The sequence below is a fragment of the Bufo bufo genome, chromosome 4 (genome assembly GCF_905171765.1).
Source record: "Bufo bufo chromosome 4, aBufBuf1.1, whole genome shotgun sequence".
In the NCBI taxonomy this organism is placed as follows: domain Eukaryota; kingdom Metazoa; phylum Chordata; class Amphibia; order Anura; family Bufonidae; genus Bufo; species Bufo bufo.
The window spans coordinates 626430547-626449023 of NC_053392.1; the positions used below are offsets into that span (position 1 = coordinate 626430547).

An 18477-nucleotide genomic window follows, 5' to 3' on the forward strand; every position below is an offset into this window, starting at 1 on the left:
TGCCTAATAATTCTGTACAGGGTGTATTATTATTTATTATTATATAACTCTTGCATCTTTTTTGGAGAGACACAGGGCTTTATCTTTATGCTACTTGTATTTATTTATTGTATATTTTTTACACCCAGAAAATGTAAACAGAGGAAATGTCTTCACGTTTTTCTTTTTACTGGCTGACATATTCACGTCAGTTACAGGGGGCATTCAGTCTTCAGAGCCTCATTGTAGAGCTGATCTGGCCAGCTTAGACCTAACAGCTCCTGCAGTCAGAGCAGGAAGCAGCATGGCTGCAGAATGATCTGTATACCCAGCATTTATTGAGCAGCGTTTATGCAGCTATGGGGAAGGCAAAAGACCTCTGCCTTCTCAATGGGATGCTTGTCTGTCACTGACAATCATCTTTCCGCTTTTGCAGCTTCTGCAGATGTTCGGACTCTAAATGCAAACCTCCTAGATGTTTATAGCCTATAGGTGATCCGGCACCAGTCAACAGACAAAAATATCAGAGTCAATAAGTGATTTTATGGTATAGAAAAATAATTTGCATAAACCTACGGCATATTATATTTGTATTGGGGTGTCCTGATTCCCCCCAAAAGATAATGTCAGGGGAATGAAGAATTAGGCAGTTGAATTTTACTTGCTTTTGTTCTCAGGGGCCATAAGCCGCTGCCAGAAGTGTGGGGTTTACTCTGCTTTTACTATTCAGAACACATACATAGTCATCCTAGCTAAATGTGCATGTAGCATGTGGGGGGCAGGGGGAGAATAGATATTAGCTATTCAATGTGGAGCGGAAACAGTAAATCTGACCCATAATTTATTTTAATGAATTGTAGAATGGCTATCAAGTTACACTCAAATAGCTATTTGCTGTCTTTCTGATAACAACACCCCTGATATTACCGTATATCCCCCAACAGAAGTGTGCCGCAAGAGATACAGTGAGAACTGCAATGAAAAGACAGGAGATCCAGGAGTTACAGATTATTTTATGGTTAAGTACGTTGGATTGGACGGCCCTTTTATGAGGAAAAAATGGTAGTGCGCATGGCACAGAAGTCTAATCACACTATACACAATAAATTATACACAGTTTACTCACAACTTTGTAAAGAAGCTTCTTAAAATAATATCTCAAAGTATCGACAACGTCTGTTTCTTCACTTGTTACGTTGACCTGAAATCTACTTAAGGTTGCGTACGCTTCCTATGAAAAAAAGTACTGATCACCAAGCTGCCATCGTAGAGTACAACACAGAGACAACATGATCATTGTATGGTTTTTATCTGTAATGTCAGATCTCCTCACTTCTACTGGCCCCACACTTCTGTCTATCCGGATTTCATTTTCTCTGATAATTGTCAGCGTCTTCATGACAAACTGCACGTCATCTAAATCAAGAATCGGACGAGATAATATTTTCAAGTATTCGGCTATAAATTCTGAAATGTCGGCCATCTTCAGCTTGTATTCCTGGTGCAAGTATCTACATAACAGCAGTTTCCAGGCTTTTGCTTCAGTAGATATGGACACTTTTATGGGAGCTAAAATAAAAGGTGAAATGAATGATACAATTCTCCATTTCGAGAACCTGTCCACACCAAGCTTGTAACAAAAAAATATATAAGCATTCTTAGGGATGATTTAAAGGCTATGTACACCTCCGGGGGCAATATTTGCATTTTACTCATTTTGGGCTAAAATATATATTTTTCAATTGGTCTTTATTTATAATATTCAACCATTCTGTCACAAAGGGTTAACTGTTTGTCTAGCTGTGTGACTGGTACTTTCACTTTGTGCCAATAAATCTTATCTCTAAATTACTAAAATGTCATAAACACTTATTTAAGCCACATTCTTATCAGTGAGATAAGTGTTTAGGAGGTCAGAGATCAGGAGCCTGCAGCTGAACTGCCTGACTGTAAAAATACAGAGCCTGCTACTAGAGAATCTCAAGGTTGTTTAGAGAAAGGGGCTCAAAATTTAATAAAGACCAATAAAAAAATGGTGGTATGGACCCCACAATAATGAAGGGGGTACAGCTTTGATTTAACACAGTGTCGCTCAGATCACCAGACAGGCAAGAAACAGCAGTGTAGCTTATTCACTTCAAGGCAGCGCTGAGGCTCTTTCACTCTCATTATGGCATATCCCACCGAGTATTGCAGAAAAAGTAATACCACCAAACAAGGTTAGGCTAAATTCACATCACGTCATGTGTTTACATGGGGAAAGAATTTGGTTTAATCACCTCAATTCACTAGTAACACATTGAATGCTTAGAACGGCACCTGTCGATGAGAACACCGACATTTACTAGAGCCATACGGAAATGCTTTAGACATTGCTGGTTGTGAATTGTGCTGCAAAGTCAACATGTGCAGATTTTGACACAAATTGAGGGGCAACTATGGATTGCTAAGGGTAAAATCCTGCAATAGAATTGTCATGCTGCGACAGTAATGTATGGTGCCACACCACAACTACACTATTCATGTAGCACACCCTGCTAACAGTAAGGGTATAGAATGGCACACTTTATTAATATCATAGCCATGCCAGGTGCGCTAAAAAGGTTAAAGGGACTGTCAGACAAAAAATATTCTGGATAATTCAAATCAGTATATGGATCTGAATATTTTTGTAATTGCATGTAATTAAAAACAGGATTTTTTCTCACTACGTTCACTGGGGGACACAGAAGACTGTGGGTATAGCTGCTGCCACTAGGAGTCGACACTAAGTGAGACAAAGTGTCAGATCCTGCTCTCAGCTATACCCCTCCTGCAGACACTGAGCTAATCAGTTTGTACCCAAACAGTATAAGCAGCTCCGAAAAGTCAACCAAAAGTAAATAGTAGAACCAGGGAAAAACTACAGAAGGGTCTGAACCAAGAAAGTGGGACTCATTAGAAAAAAAATAGCAAAACAAGAGGATAGGAGCTGTGTCCTACAATGAATGTAGCGAGAAAAGGATTTTATAGGTAAGTACCAAAAATCACATTTTCTCCCTCGTCTGAGTGTATGCATCTGTCCAGAGAGAACTCCAGAACCGAGTATGTCTGACAGATCCAGGCTTTGGCAATAATGATTATGGCCTCTGGCATACTGCTGCATCACATATGCCAGTTAAAGATGTGTAGTAGAAAATAACTGTGTAAGTAGGTCAGTCCGGCCGCTAACGATAGCTCAAGTACCCCAACTATTGAGGAGGGTACTAGCTGCTTAATACACAACTGGACTGTATATGCTTGTCAAGCAAAAGCAGAATTGCCCTGCATGAAGTGAGACTATGCCCAACAGAGCACAACAGACTAGCTACACAATCACTCCTCGGGTAATGTGGCTGCCAGGTAGTCATGCTGCAGGCACTGGAGAAACTGTACAGCAGACACAGCAGCTATTGAAGTGGACGATCTGGTTTGTCCAGTGCTTGACAAGAGCTGCATAAGTTTAGCAGATGCAGCATCCAGAATCTGCGCAAATATTCCAAAATTCAAGGAGGTTAATGCTAAAGCCTGAGTATAGCAATTAGGTTAGAGACACGGCACCTAACACCATGGAAGTGACTGTCTGGTGCTGGTGCATCTCATATCTATGTAGGCTTGCCAAACATAGCATCTACAACAGCAGAATACTCCATCATTGAAGGGGCTAAGACTTATGCCAGATGTACATCAGTAATGGGTAGGCTGGACTGCACAGCTCTAGAGAACACACAAATACTCCAGCTACGGTAGCGGGTAAAGTGATTGACTGATGCAACTGCAGTAGAAGCACTCCACCGTGAAGGGAGGTACGGCTGACATAGAAACATAGAATGTGTCGGCAGATAAGAACCATTTGGCCCATCTAGTCTGCCCAATATACTGAGTACTATGGATAGCCCCAGCCCTATCTTATATGAAGGATGGCCTTATGCCTATCCCATGCATGCTTAACCTCCTTCACTGTATTTGCAGCTACCACTTCTGCAGGAAGGCTATTCCATGCATCCACTACTCTCTCAGTAAAGTAATACTTCCTGATATTACTTTTAAACCTTTGCCCCTCTAATTTAAAACTATGTCCTCTTGTAGCAGTTTTTCTTCTTGTAAATCTTCTCTCCTCTTTCACCTTGTTGATTCCCTTTATGTATTTAGCAGTTTCTCTCATCTCCCCTCTGTCTCGTCTTTCTTCCAAGCTATACATGTTAAGGTCCTTTAATCTTCCCTGGTAAGTTTTATCCTGCAATCCATGTACTAGTTTAGTAGCTCTTCTCTGAACTCTCTCCAAAGTATCAATATCCTTCTGGATATATGGTCTCCAGTACTGCGCACAATACTCCAGATGAGGTCTCACTAGTGCTCTGTAGAGCGGCATGAGCGCCTCCCTCTGTCTACTGGTGATGCCTCTCCCTATACACCCCAGCATTCTGCTAGCATCTCCTGCTGCTCTATGACATTGTCTGCCTACCTTTAAGTCTTCTGAAATAATGACCCCTAAATCCCTTTCCTCAGATACTGAGGTTAGGACTGTATCACAGATTGTATATTCTGCTCTTGGGTTTTTACGCCCCAGGTGCATTATCTTGCACTTATCAACATTAAATTTTAGTTGCCAGATTTTTGACCGTTCCTCTAGTTTTCCTAATTCCTTTGGTGTATCCCTCCATCAACCCTGTTACAAATCTTTGTGTCATCAGCAAAAAGACACACCTTACCATCGAGGCCTTGTGCAATTTCGCTGAAAAGATATTAACCCTTTCAGGACCAAGCCATTTTTCACCTTAAGGACCAGGCTATTTTTTGCAAATCTGACCAGTGTCAGTTTATGTGTGAATAACTTTAAAACGCTTTTACTTATCCAGGCCGTTCTGAGATTGTTTTTTCGTCACATATTGTACTTCATGACACTGGTAAAATGGAATAAAAAAAAATCATTTTTATTTATAAAAAAATACCAAATTTACCCACAATTTTGAAAAATTTGAAAATTTCCAAGTTTAAATTTCTCTACTTCTATAATACATAGTAATACCTCCAAAAATAGTTATTACTTTACATTCCCCATATGTCTACTTCATGTTTGGATCATTTTGGGAATGACATTTTATAATTTTTAAGTTTAGAAGCAGTTTTCAGAAAATTTCCAAAACCCATTTTTTAAGGACCAGTTCAGGTCTGAAGTCACTTTGTGAGGCTTACATTATTGAAACCACCCAAAAATGACCCCATTTTGGAAACTACACCCCTCAAGGTATTAAAAACTGATTTTACAAACTTTGTTAACCATTTATGCGTTCCACAAGAGTTATTGGCAAATGGAGATGAAATTTTTGCAAATTTTCAATTTTAATCCATTTTTTCCGGTAACAAAGCAAGGGTTAACAGCCAAACAAAACTCATTATTTATGGCCCTGATTCTGTGGTTTACAGAAACACCCCATATGTGGTCGCAAACTGCTGTACGGGCACACGGCAGGGCGCAGAAGAAAAGGTGCGCCATATGGTTTCTGGAAGGCAGATTTTGCTGGATTGGTTTTTAGACACCATGTCCCATTTAAAGCCCCCTGATGCACCCCTAGGTTAGAAACTCCCAAAAAGTGGCCCCATTTTGGAAACTACGGGATAAGGTGGCAGTTTTGTTGGTACTATTTTAGGGTACATATGATTTTTGGTTGCTCTAGATTACACTTTTTGTGAGGCAAAGTAGCAAAAAATAGAAATTCTGAAATTTCATCTCCATTTGCCATTAACTCTTGTTGAACACTTAAAGGGTTAACAAAGTTTGTAAAATCAGTTTTGAATACCTTGAGGGGTGTAGTTTCCAAAATGGGGTCATTTTTTGGTGTTTCTATTCTAGGGGTGCATCAGGGGGGGCTTTAAATGGGACATGGTGTCAAAAAACCAGTCCAGCAAAAACTGCCTTCCAAAAATCATATGGCGCTCCTTTCCTTCTGCGCCCTGCCGTATGGCCATACAGCAGTTTACGACCACATATGGGCCATTTCTATAAACTACAGAATCAGGGCAATAAATATTGAGTTTTGTTGGCTGTTAACCCTTGCTTTGTTACCGGAAAAAATGGATTAAAATGGAAAATTTGCCCAAAAATAGCTGTTTTGGCACAGTTTTTATTTTTTATTATTTACAACGTTCATCTGACAGGTTAGATCATGTGCTATTTTTATAGAGCAGGTTCTTACGGACGCGGCGATACCTAATATGTATACTTTTTTTTATTTATTTAGGTTTTACACAATAATATCATTTTTGAAACAAAAGAAAATCATGTTTTAATGTTTCCATAGTCTGAGAGCCATAGTTTTTTCAGTTTTATGGCGATTGTCTCAGGTTGAGTATCATTTTTGCGGGATGAGATGACGGTTAGATTGGTACTATTTTGGGGTGCATATGACTTTTTGATCGCTTGCTATTACACTTTTTGTGATGTAAGGTAACAAAGAAATTGCTTTTTTGACACCGTTTTTATTTAATTTTGTTTACAGTGTTCACCTGAGGGGTTAGGTCATGTAGTATTTTTATAGAGCAGGTTCTTACGGACGTGGCAATACCTAATATGTCTACCTTTTTATAATTTATCTAGGTTTTACACAATAATATCATTTTTGAAACAAAAAAAAATCATGTTTTAGTGTCTCCATAGTCTGAGACCCATAGTTTTTTTTTTTTTGGGCCATTGTCTCATGTAGGGGCTCATTTTTTGCGGGATGAGGTGACGGTTTGATTGGTACTATTTTGGGGTGCATATGACTTTTTGATCGCTTGCTATTACACTTTTTGTGATGTAAGGTAACAAAGAAATTGCTTTTTTGACACCGTTTTTATTTAATTTTGTTTACAGTGTTCACCTGAAGGGTTAGGTCATGTAGTATTTTTATAGAGCAGGTTCTTACGGACGTGGCAATACCTAATATGTCTACCTTTTTATAATTTATCTAGGTTTTACACAATAATATCATTTTTGAAACAAAAAAAAATCATGTTTTAGTGTCTCCATAGTCTGAGACCCATAGTTTTTTTTTTTTTGGGCCATTGTCTCATGTAGGGGCTCATTTTTTGCGGGATGAGGTGACGGTTTGATTGGTACTATTTTGGCGTACATGCGACTTTTTTGATCATAGTTTTTATTTTTTTATTTTTATGGCGTTCACCGTGCAGGGAAAGTTTTATTCAGTGATAAATGTTTTTTTTTTTATCTTAACTTTTTTTTTGACCCAGACCCACTTGGTTCTTGAAGATCCAGTGGGTCTGATGTCTATATAATACAGTACAGTACACTATATAGTGTATTATACTGTATTTTACCCACACTTTGTCTGAACAGATCTATGCCTTTAGCACAGATCTGTTCAACACCATGGACAGCAGGATGCCTGAGAAGGCGTCCTGTTGCCATGGGAACCTTCCGCGTCTGCCACAACTGAGCAGACTGGGAAGGGGAAGGAGGGGGGATGCCTGGGGGCTGTCTGGGGGCTCCCTCCCTCTCCCATCGGGGGGCTGCAAAGGTACAGTAGCCCTCCGATGGGAGAGGGAGGGAGCTCCCTGACTGTTAACCTTTTCCATACAGCGGTCCGTACGGGCCACGGTATGGAAAGAGTTAAACGGCTGACATCGCAGTACAGATGTCAGCCGTTTATACCAGAGTGTCAGCAATGTGCTGACACTCTGGTATACCCACTGGCCACCAACGATTATTCAAGAGGAGGCGGGCGGGGGATCGCGATCCCTCCTGCCGCACCGCCCGCAACACCCTCCCTGCACCACCCGCCGGCATAAAATCATTTAGGGGTGCAAAATCTTTATTTTGGGCATATTAAAGTTTCTGATCCCCGCGGTCAGGGACCGCAGGGATCAGAAACTGCAGAAAGCGCTGCGAACCGCTGGTCTGAATTGACCTGCGGTTTGCAGCGATCGCCGATAGGGGGGGGTCACAGGACCCCCCTCGGCATTGACCAAAGGTGCCTGGCTGTGTGTAACAGCCGGGATCTCAGCGCTGTCACCATGTCTGCAGACATAGTGACAGTTTAATGCCATGACGTGTATACTCATCATGGAGCGCTAAGTAGCAGTGCTCCATGACGAGTATACTCGTCATAGGTCGGGAAGGGGTTTTAATGTACAGCAGCTTTTCACACTCTCTCCTTCTCTGATCGCTTCCCTGACAGGAATTGGGACGATCAGAGAAGGAGAAGCACATAGTCCCTCCCTAACCCCCCCTTACCTGCCCCAATGCGCTGCGATTGGTCCCTCTGCAGTATTGGACCAATCACAGCGATCGCGGGCGGGTCAGAGCTCCGATGTAGTTCCCGCCAGCTTCTCTGGTTGCCTAGCAACCCCAGCACGCCGGCTTCACTGAACCTTCAGTGCTTCGCTCCCTGCGCTGACAGAGAAAGCCGATCACGTACTGTCACGACCGCTATCCCAGCAGCAGTCGTGTCACACCAGACGGAGGGGAAGGGGGAGCCTTATCTACGGATGGGAATAGTATGGCCACCCCTGATTAACCCTAAGCTGGCACCTGTCTGCCCTGATACCCTAGACGGGGTGTAAACCCGTGCGGCGAGCAGGATGCCTAAACCCTCCGTCACCCTAACAAAAGCCTACAGTGGGGAAAGGCCGATGGGAGCACTAGTCACCATCACTCATGTCTAGGAGAACAGCAGGGGAAGAGAGCAACAAACGAACTATATAAGAGATAGACTTATCCAGTCACGAGCAGAGAAGGCGATCCCAATCACGACAGTCCACGCCGGACAAGAGCTCCACAGCAACACCATCAAACGATCTCCTTCCAAGGTCAGAGTAGCACTGGAAGTAAGGACTATATCTGGCAATGACTGCAAGTGAAAGTGAAACTAATATAGTAGCTGGGAGTGGCAGACAGGACTCACCTGTCTGCCACTCCCTGCCATCAACAACCACCGGTGGAGGCGGTAGTGGCAATGGTTCAGGAGGTTCTACATATCTCTTAAGCAGAGATTTGTGGAAGACATTATGGATCCTTAGAGTCTGAGGTAGCTCCAGACGAAAAGCCACCGGGTTAATGATCTTAATTACCCTATAAGGACCAATAAATCTCGGACCTAATTTCCACGAGGGAACCTTCAACTTGATATTTCTGGTAGACAACCACACCAAGTCATTCACCCCAAGGTCCGGACCTTCAGAGCGCTTCCTATCAGCCACACGTTTGTATCTACCACCAATTCTCTTCAAACTTTCTTGCACACTCTGCCACACTGAAAAAAGTGAAGACGCAAATCGTTCCTCCTCGAGAATCCCAGACGGCCCCCCCTCACTAAACGTACAAAACTGAGGATGGAAACCATACGCACCAAAAAATGGTGACTTATCGGTGGATTCTTGACGACGATTATTAATGGCAAACTCGGCTAACGGTAAATAAGATGACCATTCCTCCTGATTTTCGGAAACAAAGCATCTCAAATATGTCTCTAGGTTTTGATTGATACGTTCAGTCTGACCGTTGGACTGTGGATGGAAAGATGAAGAAAACAACAGATGAACCCCTAAACGAGAACAAAAAGCTTTCCAAAATTTAGAAACGAATTGGGTACCACGATCCGAAACAAAATATCGGAAGGGACCCCGTGAAGCTTCACGATGTGGTCAATAAAAACCTGAGCCAGTGTGTTAGCATTAGGCAATGCGGCAAGAGCAATAAAGTGCACCATTTTGCTGAATCTGTCAACAACTACCAGAATAACAGTCTTCCCCGCTGATACTGGTAGATCCGTAATAAAATCCATTGACAGGTGCGTCCAAGGCCTGTTGGGGATGGCCAGAGGTAAAAGACGCCCTGCCGGACGAGTATGATCTACCTTAGAACGAGCACAGGTAGCACATGCAGACACAAAATTCAACACCTCCTGGCGCCATTTAGGCCACCAGAACCGACGAGACACTAACTCAGAGGTTGCCCTACTACCTGGGTGTCCTGCCAGTGTGGAGTTATGGTGTTCTTTTAGTATCTCCAGTCGTAAATTTTCTGGCACAAACAGTTTTCCCGAGGGGCAGGAGGCCGGGGTGTCCCCCTGAGCTTCCAACACCCTCCCCTCCAAACCTGAGTGTAATGCAGAGACCACCACCCCCTTTTGCAAAATAGGCTCTGGTACCTCAACATCACCCCCTCCAGGAAAACTTCGAGACAATGCATCCGCCTTAGTATTTTTTGCCCCCGGGCGATAGGTTATTACAAAATTAAACCTAGTAAAAAATAACGACCACCGAGCCTGTCTAGGGGTGAGACGTTTAGCAGACTCCAGATATAATAAGTTTTTGTGATCAGTAATCACCGTGACGGGATGAACCGCCCCCTCCAAAAAATGACGCGACTCCTCAAAAGCCAACTTAATAGCCAAAAGTTCCCTGTTGCCAATATCATAGTTCCTTTCAGCAGTAGACAATTTCTTCGAAAAGAAAGCACACGGACGCCATTCACCAGGGGACGGGCCCTGAGATAGTACCGCTCCCACCCCCACCTCTGATGCGTCAACCTCTACAATAAAAGGAAGCGAGACATCTGGCTGTACGAGAATAGGGGCCGAGGTGAATCTCTCCTTCAGAGATGCAAAGGCAGTTTTGGCTGCATGTGACCATTTGGAAAAATCGAATCCCTTTCGGGTCATGTCCGTCAGTGGTTTGACCACCAAGGAATAGTTTTTTATAAACTTTCTATAAAAATTGGCAAACCCCAGGAAGCGTTGCAATGCCTTCAGGTTCTCAGGCAGATCCCAGTCTATAATCGCCCAGACTTTCTCTGGATCCATGCGGAAACCTGAATCTGACAACACATACCCTAGAAATGGCAGTTCTTTTACGGCGAACACACATTTTTCTAACTTAGCAAACAATTTGTTGGCCCTTAATATCTGCAGCACTTGTCTCACATGGATCTTATGTGTATCCAGATCCGGGGAATAGACCAGGATGTCATCAAGATATATCACAACAAATCTCCCGATAAGGTGACTAAAAATATCGTTGACAAAATGTTGGAATACCGCAGGCGCATTAGTAAGACCAAATGGCATGACCAGATTTTCATAATGCCCTTCCGGAGTATTAAAAGCCGTCTTCCACTCATCCCCCTCTTTGATGCGAACCAGGTTATAGGCTCCTCTGAGATCCATTTTGGAGAACCATTTAGCACCAGCAACCTGATTAAAGAGGTCGGGAATGAGAGGAAGAGGATAGGGATCTCGGATAGTTATCCGGTTTAATTCCCGGAAATCCAGGCAAGGACGTAGGCCCCCATCTTTCTTTTTAACGAAAAAGAACCCTGCAGCCACAGGTGAAGAAGAGGGTCTGATGTGTCCCTTAGCCAAACTCTCCGAAATATAATCTTTCATAGCCTTCCTCTCCGGGCCGGAAAGATTGTATAACCAGGTTTTAGGTAGTTTGGCCCCAGGTAGTAGATTAATCGGGCAATCATATGGACGATGAGGTGGTAACCCCTGACAACCCTTCTCAGAGAACACATCCATAAAATCTGACAGAAAGGCAGGTAAAGATGTTACAGAGAGTGTAGAGCACCTACTACTCAAGCAGTTGTCCTTACAATGTTCACTCCACTCCACAATCTCCCCGGCCTGCCAATCCACCACTGGATTGTGAGTCACCAGCCAGGGAAGCCCCAATACCATAGGAGCCGGAAGACCGTCCAGGACATAACACGAGATATGCTCTTTATGGAGGTCCCCTACCTGCAGATGGATATTATGAATGATCTGAGTTAACTCTTTCTGAGTAAGAGGGGAGGAGTCGATGGCAAAAACAGGAATAGTTCTGCGTATCGGTTCTGGAGTAAAACCCAGAGCCTGAGCAAACCGTGAATCCACCAAGTTGACCCTCGCCCCACTGTCCAAAAAGACAGAACAGTTCTCAGTCTTATTGCCCGCCTCAACGGTAGCGGACAACAAAAACTGAGACATGCGTATGGAGGAAACGAATACGCCCAGACTGTTATCCTCCGCACAATCTGGGGACTCTAGTTTTCCCGGCGGCTCCTTTGTTTGTGGTCTCTTGGGTTCTGAGGGACAAACCTTTACAAAATGACCCCTCCCCCCACAACGAAAACAAACCTCTGACCTACAGCGGAACTTAGGAGGATTCACCCGTCTAGTGGCGCCCCCTATTTGCATTGGTTCGACTGGATCATAACAAACCGATCCCTGCCCTATAGAGGCCTCCGCAAAATTTAATAGTCTCTCCCTGAGTTGTCTGTCGATTCTTATGGACAGAGACATAGCAGCCTCCAGAGACCCAGGGACCTCGTATACCGCCAGCGCGTCTTTTAATTTTCCAGACAACCCCTGGCAGAACTGACTTCTAAGGGCCGAGTCGTTCCATAACGTATCAGTAGCCCACCTACGGAATTCGGAACAATATAGTTCAGCAGACCGGTTCTCTTGCCGAAGTCTACGTAGCTTAGACTCAGCCAGTGAGACCCTGTCCGGGTCATCATATACGAGACCCAGGGCTTCAAAAAACTCCTCCACTGATCGTAAGGCCAGAGAGTCTGATGGCAGGGAGAAAGCCCAAGCCTGCGGATCTCCTTGCAGGAGAGAAATTACAATACCCACCCGTTGTTCCTCACCGCCGGAGAATCTAGGGCGTAACCTGAAGAACAATTTGCAAGCTTCTCTGAATGTTACAAATTGGTCTCTCCCTCCTGAGAACCTATCAGGTAAAACCAGTTTTGGCTCAGGAGTACCTTGGTTTCCCGTAGCAACGGTGGAACCCAAGGATGGCTGCTGCTGCTGCAGCACTGTTGCTTTTAATCCTGCCACTTCAAGAGATAATCCCTGTAATTGCTTCGCCAAAACCGTAACCGGATCCATAGTGGAACAGACAAAATACAAAGCAAAACAGCAAGCAAAAAAGAAAAAAAAAAAATGAAATGTCACTTTTTTTTTTTTTTTTTAAAAGGCCAGATATACTGTCACGACCGCTATCCCAGCAGCAGTCGTGTCGCACCAGACGGAGGGGAAGGGGGAGCCTTATCTACGGATGGGAATAGTATGGCCACCCCTGATTAATCCTAAGCTGGCACCTGTCTGCCCTGATACCCTAGACGGGGTGTGAACCCGTGCGGCGAGCAGGATGCCTAAACCCTCAGTCACCCCCTAAAAAGCCTAGAGTGGGGAACGGCCGATGGGAGCGCTAGTCACCATCACTCATGTCTAGGAGAACAGCAGGAGAAGACAGCAACAAATAAACTATATAAGAGATAGACTTATCCAGTCACGAGCAGAGAAGGCGATCCCAATCACGACAGTCCACGCCGGACAAGAGCTCCACAGAAACACCATCAAACGATCTCCTTCCAAGGTCAGAGTAGCACTGGAAGTAAGGACTATATCTGGCAATGACTGCAAGTGAAAGTGAAACTAATATAGTAGCTGGGAGTGGCAGACAGGACTCACCTGAGAAGGATGCCTACAAACTCCCAGTCAGGACAAAAAGGTTCACAAGGCAAAACCCAGATGACATACCCTGAACCACGGAGCAAACTCACAAGCTATCGCGAGTAGCAAGTCGCTGCGACCTTCTCCTCCCAGACCTGTCTGGATCAGTCACAGTCGTGACACGTACATGCACGTGGGGATGCGGTGAGGCACCACATTCCCCCACGTACATGTACGTGATGTTGCGTGAAGGGATTAAACAATATGGGTCCCAGAACAGATCCCTGAGGTACCCCACTGGTAACAAGACCATGGTCTGAATATACTCCATGGACTACAACCCTCTGTTGTCTGTCCCTCAGCCACTGCCTAATCCATTCAACAATATGGGAGTCCAAGCCCAAAGACTCTAATTTATTGATAAGCCTTCTATGTGGGACAGTATCAAAAGCCTTACTAAAGTCTAGATAAGCGATGTCTACTGCACCTCCGCCATCTATTATTTTAGTTACCCAATTAAAAAAATCTATAAGATTAGTTTGACATGATCTCCCTGAAGGAAACCCATGTTGTTTTTCATCTTTCAATCCATGGGATTTTAGATGTTCCACAATCCTCTCCTTGATGGGCACAACATTTGCTAATTTCCAATCTTCTGGGACGACTCCTGTTACCAGTGATTGGATAAATAAATCTGTTAATGGTTGTGCTAGTTCACCGCTAAGCTCTTTTAATACAGACACCTGCTTCTCCAAATTTTCCTCAATTCAAAGAGGAATTGTGATGTGATACGTTTTGTTAGTGATGCTTGTTGCGGTTTTTATGCGATTTCTTTTTTAGTATATGTGCGTTTTTTTGGCTAAACATTCCTCTTGATGCGATATACTACTGTATGTAGTGAAATTTGCATCTACGGTTGCTTATAGTCACAAACACAAATTATTATTCCTTGTACTGATATTATACATATAGGTACACATAATAGATATCTGTATACACAAAGTTCATAAATATGCGACAAGACGACCCAGATGCTATATCACAATATCTTACATTATTAAAGTATACAAATACTGTAAAAATATTGTAAAAATGTTGTGTTAGTAAGGGAAGTATTGATAGAAGGAATCGGATGGGTATCTCGAAACAAAGGAGACGTCGCAGCGCTGGAAAAACGTCCTGGCATTTGACATCTCATCGGTGACGAGACACCCAGCCTACATTAATCCAAAAATCTCTAGGTCAGAATTTAGTCCTTTTGGTAGCAAGGACCCGAATTCATAAATACGTCGGAATTCTATCCTAGACATTTGTTTAATGTAATCACCCCCTCTCCAATGCCACAACCACAAGATTTGATGGATCCTGTTTGTGCACATCCTTATAGTGCTTTAATAAAGAGTGTTTGTCATATCCTTTCTTTATGTTGGCTATATGCTCTGCCACTCTTTTCTTTAGTGGTCTTTTTGTCCGCCCTATATATTGTCTATTACACGGGCTTTGGAGAAGGTAGATAACACCGGAGGAATCACATGTGAGACAATCTTCTATATACCACTTGAAGTCATTTTGGGTCGAAGAAAAAGTAGTTATTTTGCAAGGTTTATTGTTAAGTCTACAACTTGTGCATCTCCCACATTTGTAGAAGCCCTTTAAATTTGGCCAGGTTCCTAAAAAACTGATCTTATTTTGTTTCCATGATTTTAAAGTGGGAGCCACTTTAATACCCAAATTAGGTGCTTTAGTGAAAGTGATTAATGGAACCGTTGGGAGCAAATGTCCTATAACTCTGTCACTCAATACATGATGCCAATGGATTCTAATAATCTTTTGGATCTTCCTATAACTCTCATTAAATGGGAGGATGACCCTTATATTTTCTTCTTTAGTTAGCTGTTCATTTTTAATTCCTCCACTATTTTCTCAGGATATTCCTTTTCCATAAAATGTTTTTTCATTTCAATGGCTTCCTCCTCAAATGTCTGTCCCTCTGTGCAGTTCCACTTAATTCTGCGGAACTGACCAGAGGGAATATTGATCAGCCATCTTGGCAGATGGCAACTGGAGAACTGAATACAACTATTTCTAGTTGCAGGTTTACAAAATGTCTCACATATGTATTTATTCTCATGTTTTGTGATCACTAAGTCTAAGAATTCGGTCCTTTCTTGTCTGTGACTTTTCAACAGGTGCAACACATGCACCCAAATGTGACACTATACCAGCGATTCTACTAGTGTTGATCCTAATATATAGGAACATCTGCTTTATATACGGTTTGAAGTGGTTTATAAACAGCAAGTGCAATAAGGTTACAGATTGAATATAGGTTGCTCAATATAGCCATCTGCACAGTTTTACATTAATTTTAGTCTGTGTTTTAATATTTTATGTGTACTATTTTACATATTATTTGAATAAATTTTCTGTATTCCTAAATTAGATGCCGAGTGTATGATTGCTCGCCCATTTTCCATATATACATTTTATTACCATTTAGAGGGTTGGGTGTTGGGTTTTGTTTGGGTTTGTAGCACCACGCCAGAGATAATCAAGAGTGAGACACCTCAGCCTATTGAATTAATTCCTTGTTTTAGTTTCCTTTTTTCATTTATGTGTCTGAAGAATGTCTTAGCGCCTTTTTTCACTGACTGAGCTCATTTCTCTTCTGCCTGTGCTTTAGAAGCTCTTATAACTTGTTTGGCCTCTCTCTGCCTAACCTTTAAATTTGCCTGTCATCCTCGTTTTTTTTTATTTTATATAATTACTAAATGCAATCTTTTTGTTTTTAATGATTTTGGCCACTTCTGCTGAGTACCACAGTGGTCTCTTCCTTTTTTTGCTTTTACTGACAAGCCTAATGCAATTTTCTGTTGCCTCCAATAGTGCCACTTTTAAGTAGTCCCATTTCTCCTGGACTCCATTGAAACTGTTCCAATCTGATAGGGACTCGTATACCACTAATCTAATTTTATTAAAGTCAGTTTTTCTAAAATCTAAAACTTTTGTTTTTGTGTGGTGTGACTCAGTCACTGTACTTATAGTACCAAATTTATATTTGTGAATACTAAATCTAAAATAGCCTTCTTCCGGGTTGGCTCCTCAACTACTTGCTGTAGAGATAATCCCAGTAGGGAATTTAGAATATCTGTACTCCTGGCAGAACTAGCTATTTTAGTTTTCTAGTTTACATCAGGAAGATTAAAGTCTCCCATAATGATAACTTCCCCCTTGAATGTCATTTTAGCTATTTCCTCAACTAGTAGATCATCTAATTCTTTGACTTGGCTAGGTGGTCTATATATCACACCTACACGAGTTACCTTATGATTATCAAGCTGCAAGGTAACCCAAACTGACTCTAAATTGGTCTCGCTAACTTGTATTAAATTAGATTTTATGCTATCTTTCACATACAGGGCCACCCCTCCCCCTTCTTGCCTTCTCTGTCTTTCCTATATAGAGAGAACCCTGGTATCGTTATATCCCAGTCATTACTTCCATTGAACCACGTCTCAGTAACAGCCACTAAATCTATATTCTCAGATGCCATTATAGTTCATTGATCTTATTCCCTAAACTGCGAGCATTTGTAGACAAGACGCTGAGCTTGTCATTTCTTAACCTATGTGCTACTGGCATCTTCTGGCACTGTTCTGGGGGGCAGTCGGACTGCTGGATTGTCACTCTTTTGCCCCCCTTTCCTAGTTTAAATGCTCCTTAGCAAATACTTTGAACTGTTCACTGAAGATATTCGTTCCCTTAAGAGAAGGATGCAAACCATCTTTCTTGTACAGTTCTTTTCCATTCCAACGAGAGCTAACTTGAGACAAAAAGGCAAACCCTTGGTTCAGACACCATTCACCAAGCCATACATTGAATTCCCTAATGCACATCTTCCTGTCATGCTGAAGGTTATGCACAGGCAAAACTGCAGAGAATGAAACAGTTGATGCAACCTCTCGTATATCATTTCCAAGTGTGTGAAAAGCTTCCTTCACCTTTGAAACCTCATTGCAAGCCAGATCATTTGTCCCAAGATGGACAATGACATCCACCTCCCTTTCCTGCTTTGCTTGCCTAACAATATTAAGGATACATCATCTATCCCTGCTAGCGGTAGCACTAGGGAGACATCTCACAAAACCTTTTTTCTCAAACTTCAAACCTCTTATGATGGAATCGCCCACCAACAGCTGCTTACTATCAGTCCTCACCTTCTCCTTTTTGTCTTTGACTGCAGTCTTGCATACTTTAGGCATGGGAGATGATTGTTTCTCACCCACTGTGCTTGAGCCATCCTCCATGTTGCTCTTGCACTCTGAAAGTGCTGCAAATTAATTATGGAGAGCCACAGACTGTGGGACATGTCTTCTATCAACAACTCTCAGTCTACAAGAACCTCTCTAGAGTCACTTCAGCACAAGCACTCCGGAGTGAAAGAGGGAAGGCTCATTCCTGATGCACGTCAGTACCAGGTAAGCTTGTATATGCGGCCATTGAATGTACGATTGCTTCACCTGCGGTAGTGAGTAATGTGGCTGCCTGGAAGAATTTTAGCTCATTAATTTTTACATGGTAACGCAATCACTTTGCCTGAAGAGGAAGGGGGGGATATTGCGAATAAGGACACCCCAGCATGCTGTAATATGGAGGTCCAGCACTGTGGGCGAGTTATAGGAGACTGAGGCCCAGAGGGAAGCATGCTATGCCGTGATCCGTAATCGGCAAATGACTAATTTCTTGATGTCATGATATGGTCCTTACACCCTCACCCTGAAACCTATGCCAGCAATAACAGAGAGCTGGGAAACAACCTCTCCCTGGCTCATCAGACGTGGCCACATAGTGATCCAATGGCCAAGCCACACAGCGTCAGGTCATAGTGCGCGCCATTGTGCGCTACGTTCTGACGCTGTACAGGGCAGGCCCCAAAAGTAGGCCAGGGAGGGTGAGTAGACTAGCGCTGCGCCTCCCTTCTATAATGGAAGCTGTCATTAGCATTTGAACTACGGTATAAGATGCACTGACACTT

General features: G+C 42.9%; 1 protein-coding gene across 1 annotated transcript in view; it reads right to left on the bottom strand.

Moving 5' to 3' along the window:
• The window catches only part of DNAH8 (dynein axonemal heavy chain 8), a 622089-nt gene that overhangs the window by 368613 nt on the left and 234999 nt on the right, over positions 1-18477 (bottom strand). Inside the window, exons 31-32 of the mRNA XM_040430275.1 lie at positions 1313-1548; positions 1106-1210 (exon numbers count right to left, since the gene is read on the bottom strand). Coding sequence (XP_040286209.1) covers positions 1106-1210; positions 1313-1548 — 341 coding nt within the window. The remainder of the gene's footprint in view (positions 1-1105; positions 1211-1312; positions 1549-18477) is intronic.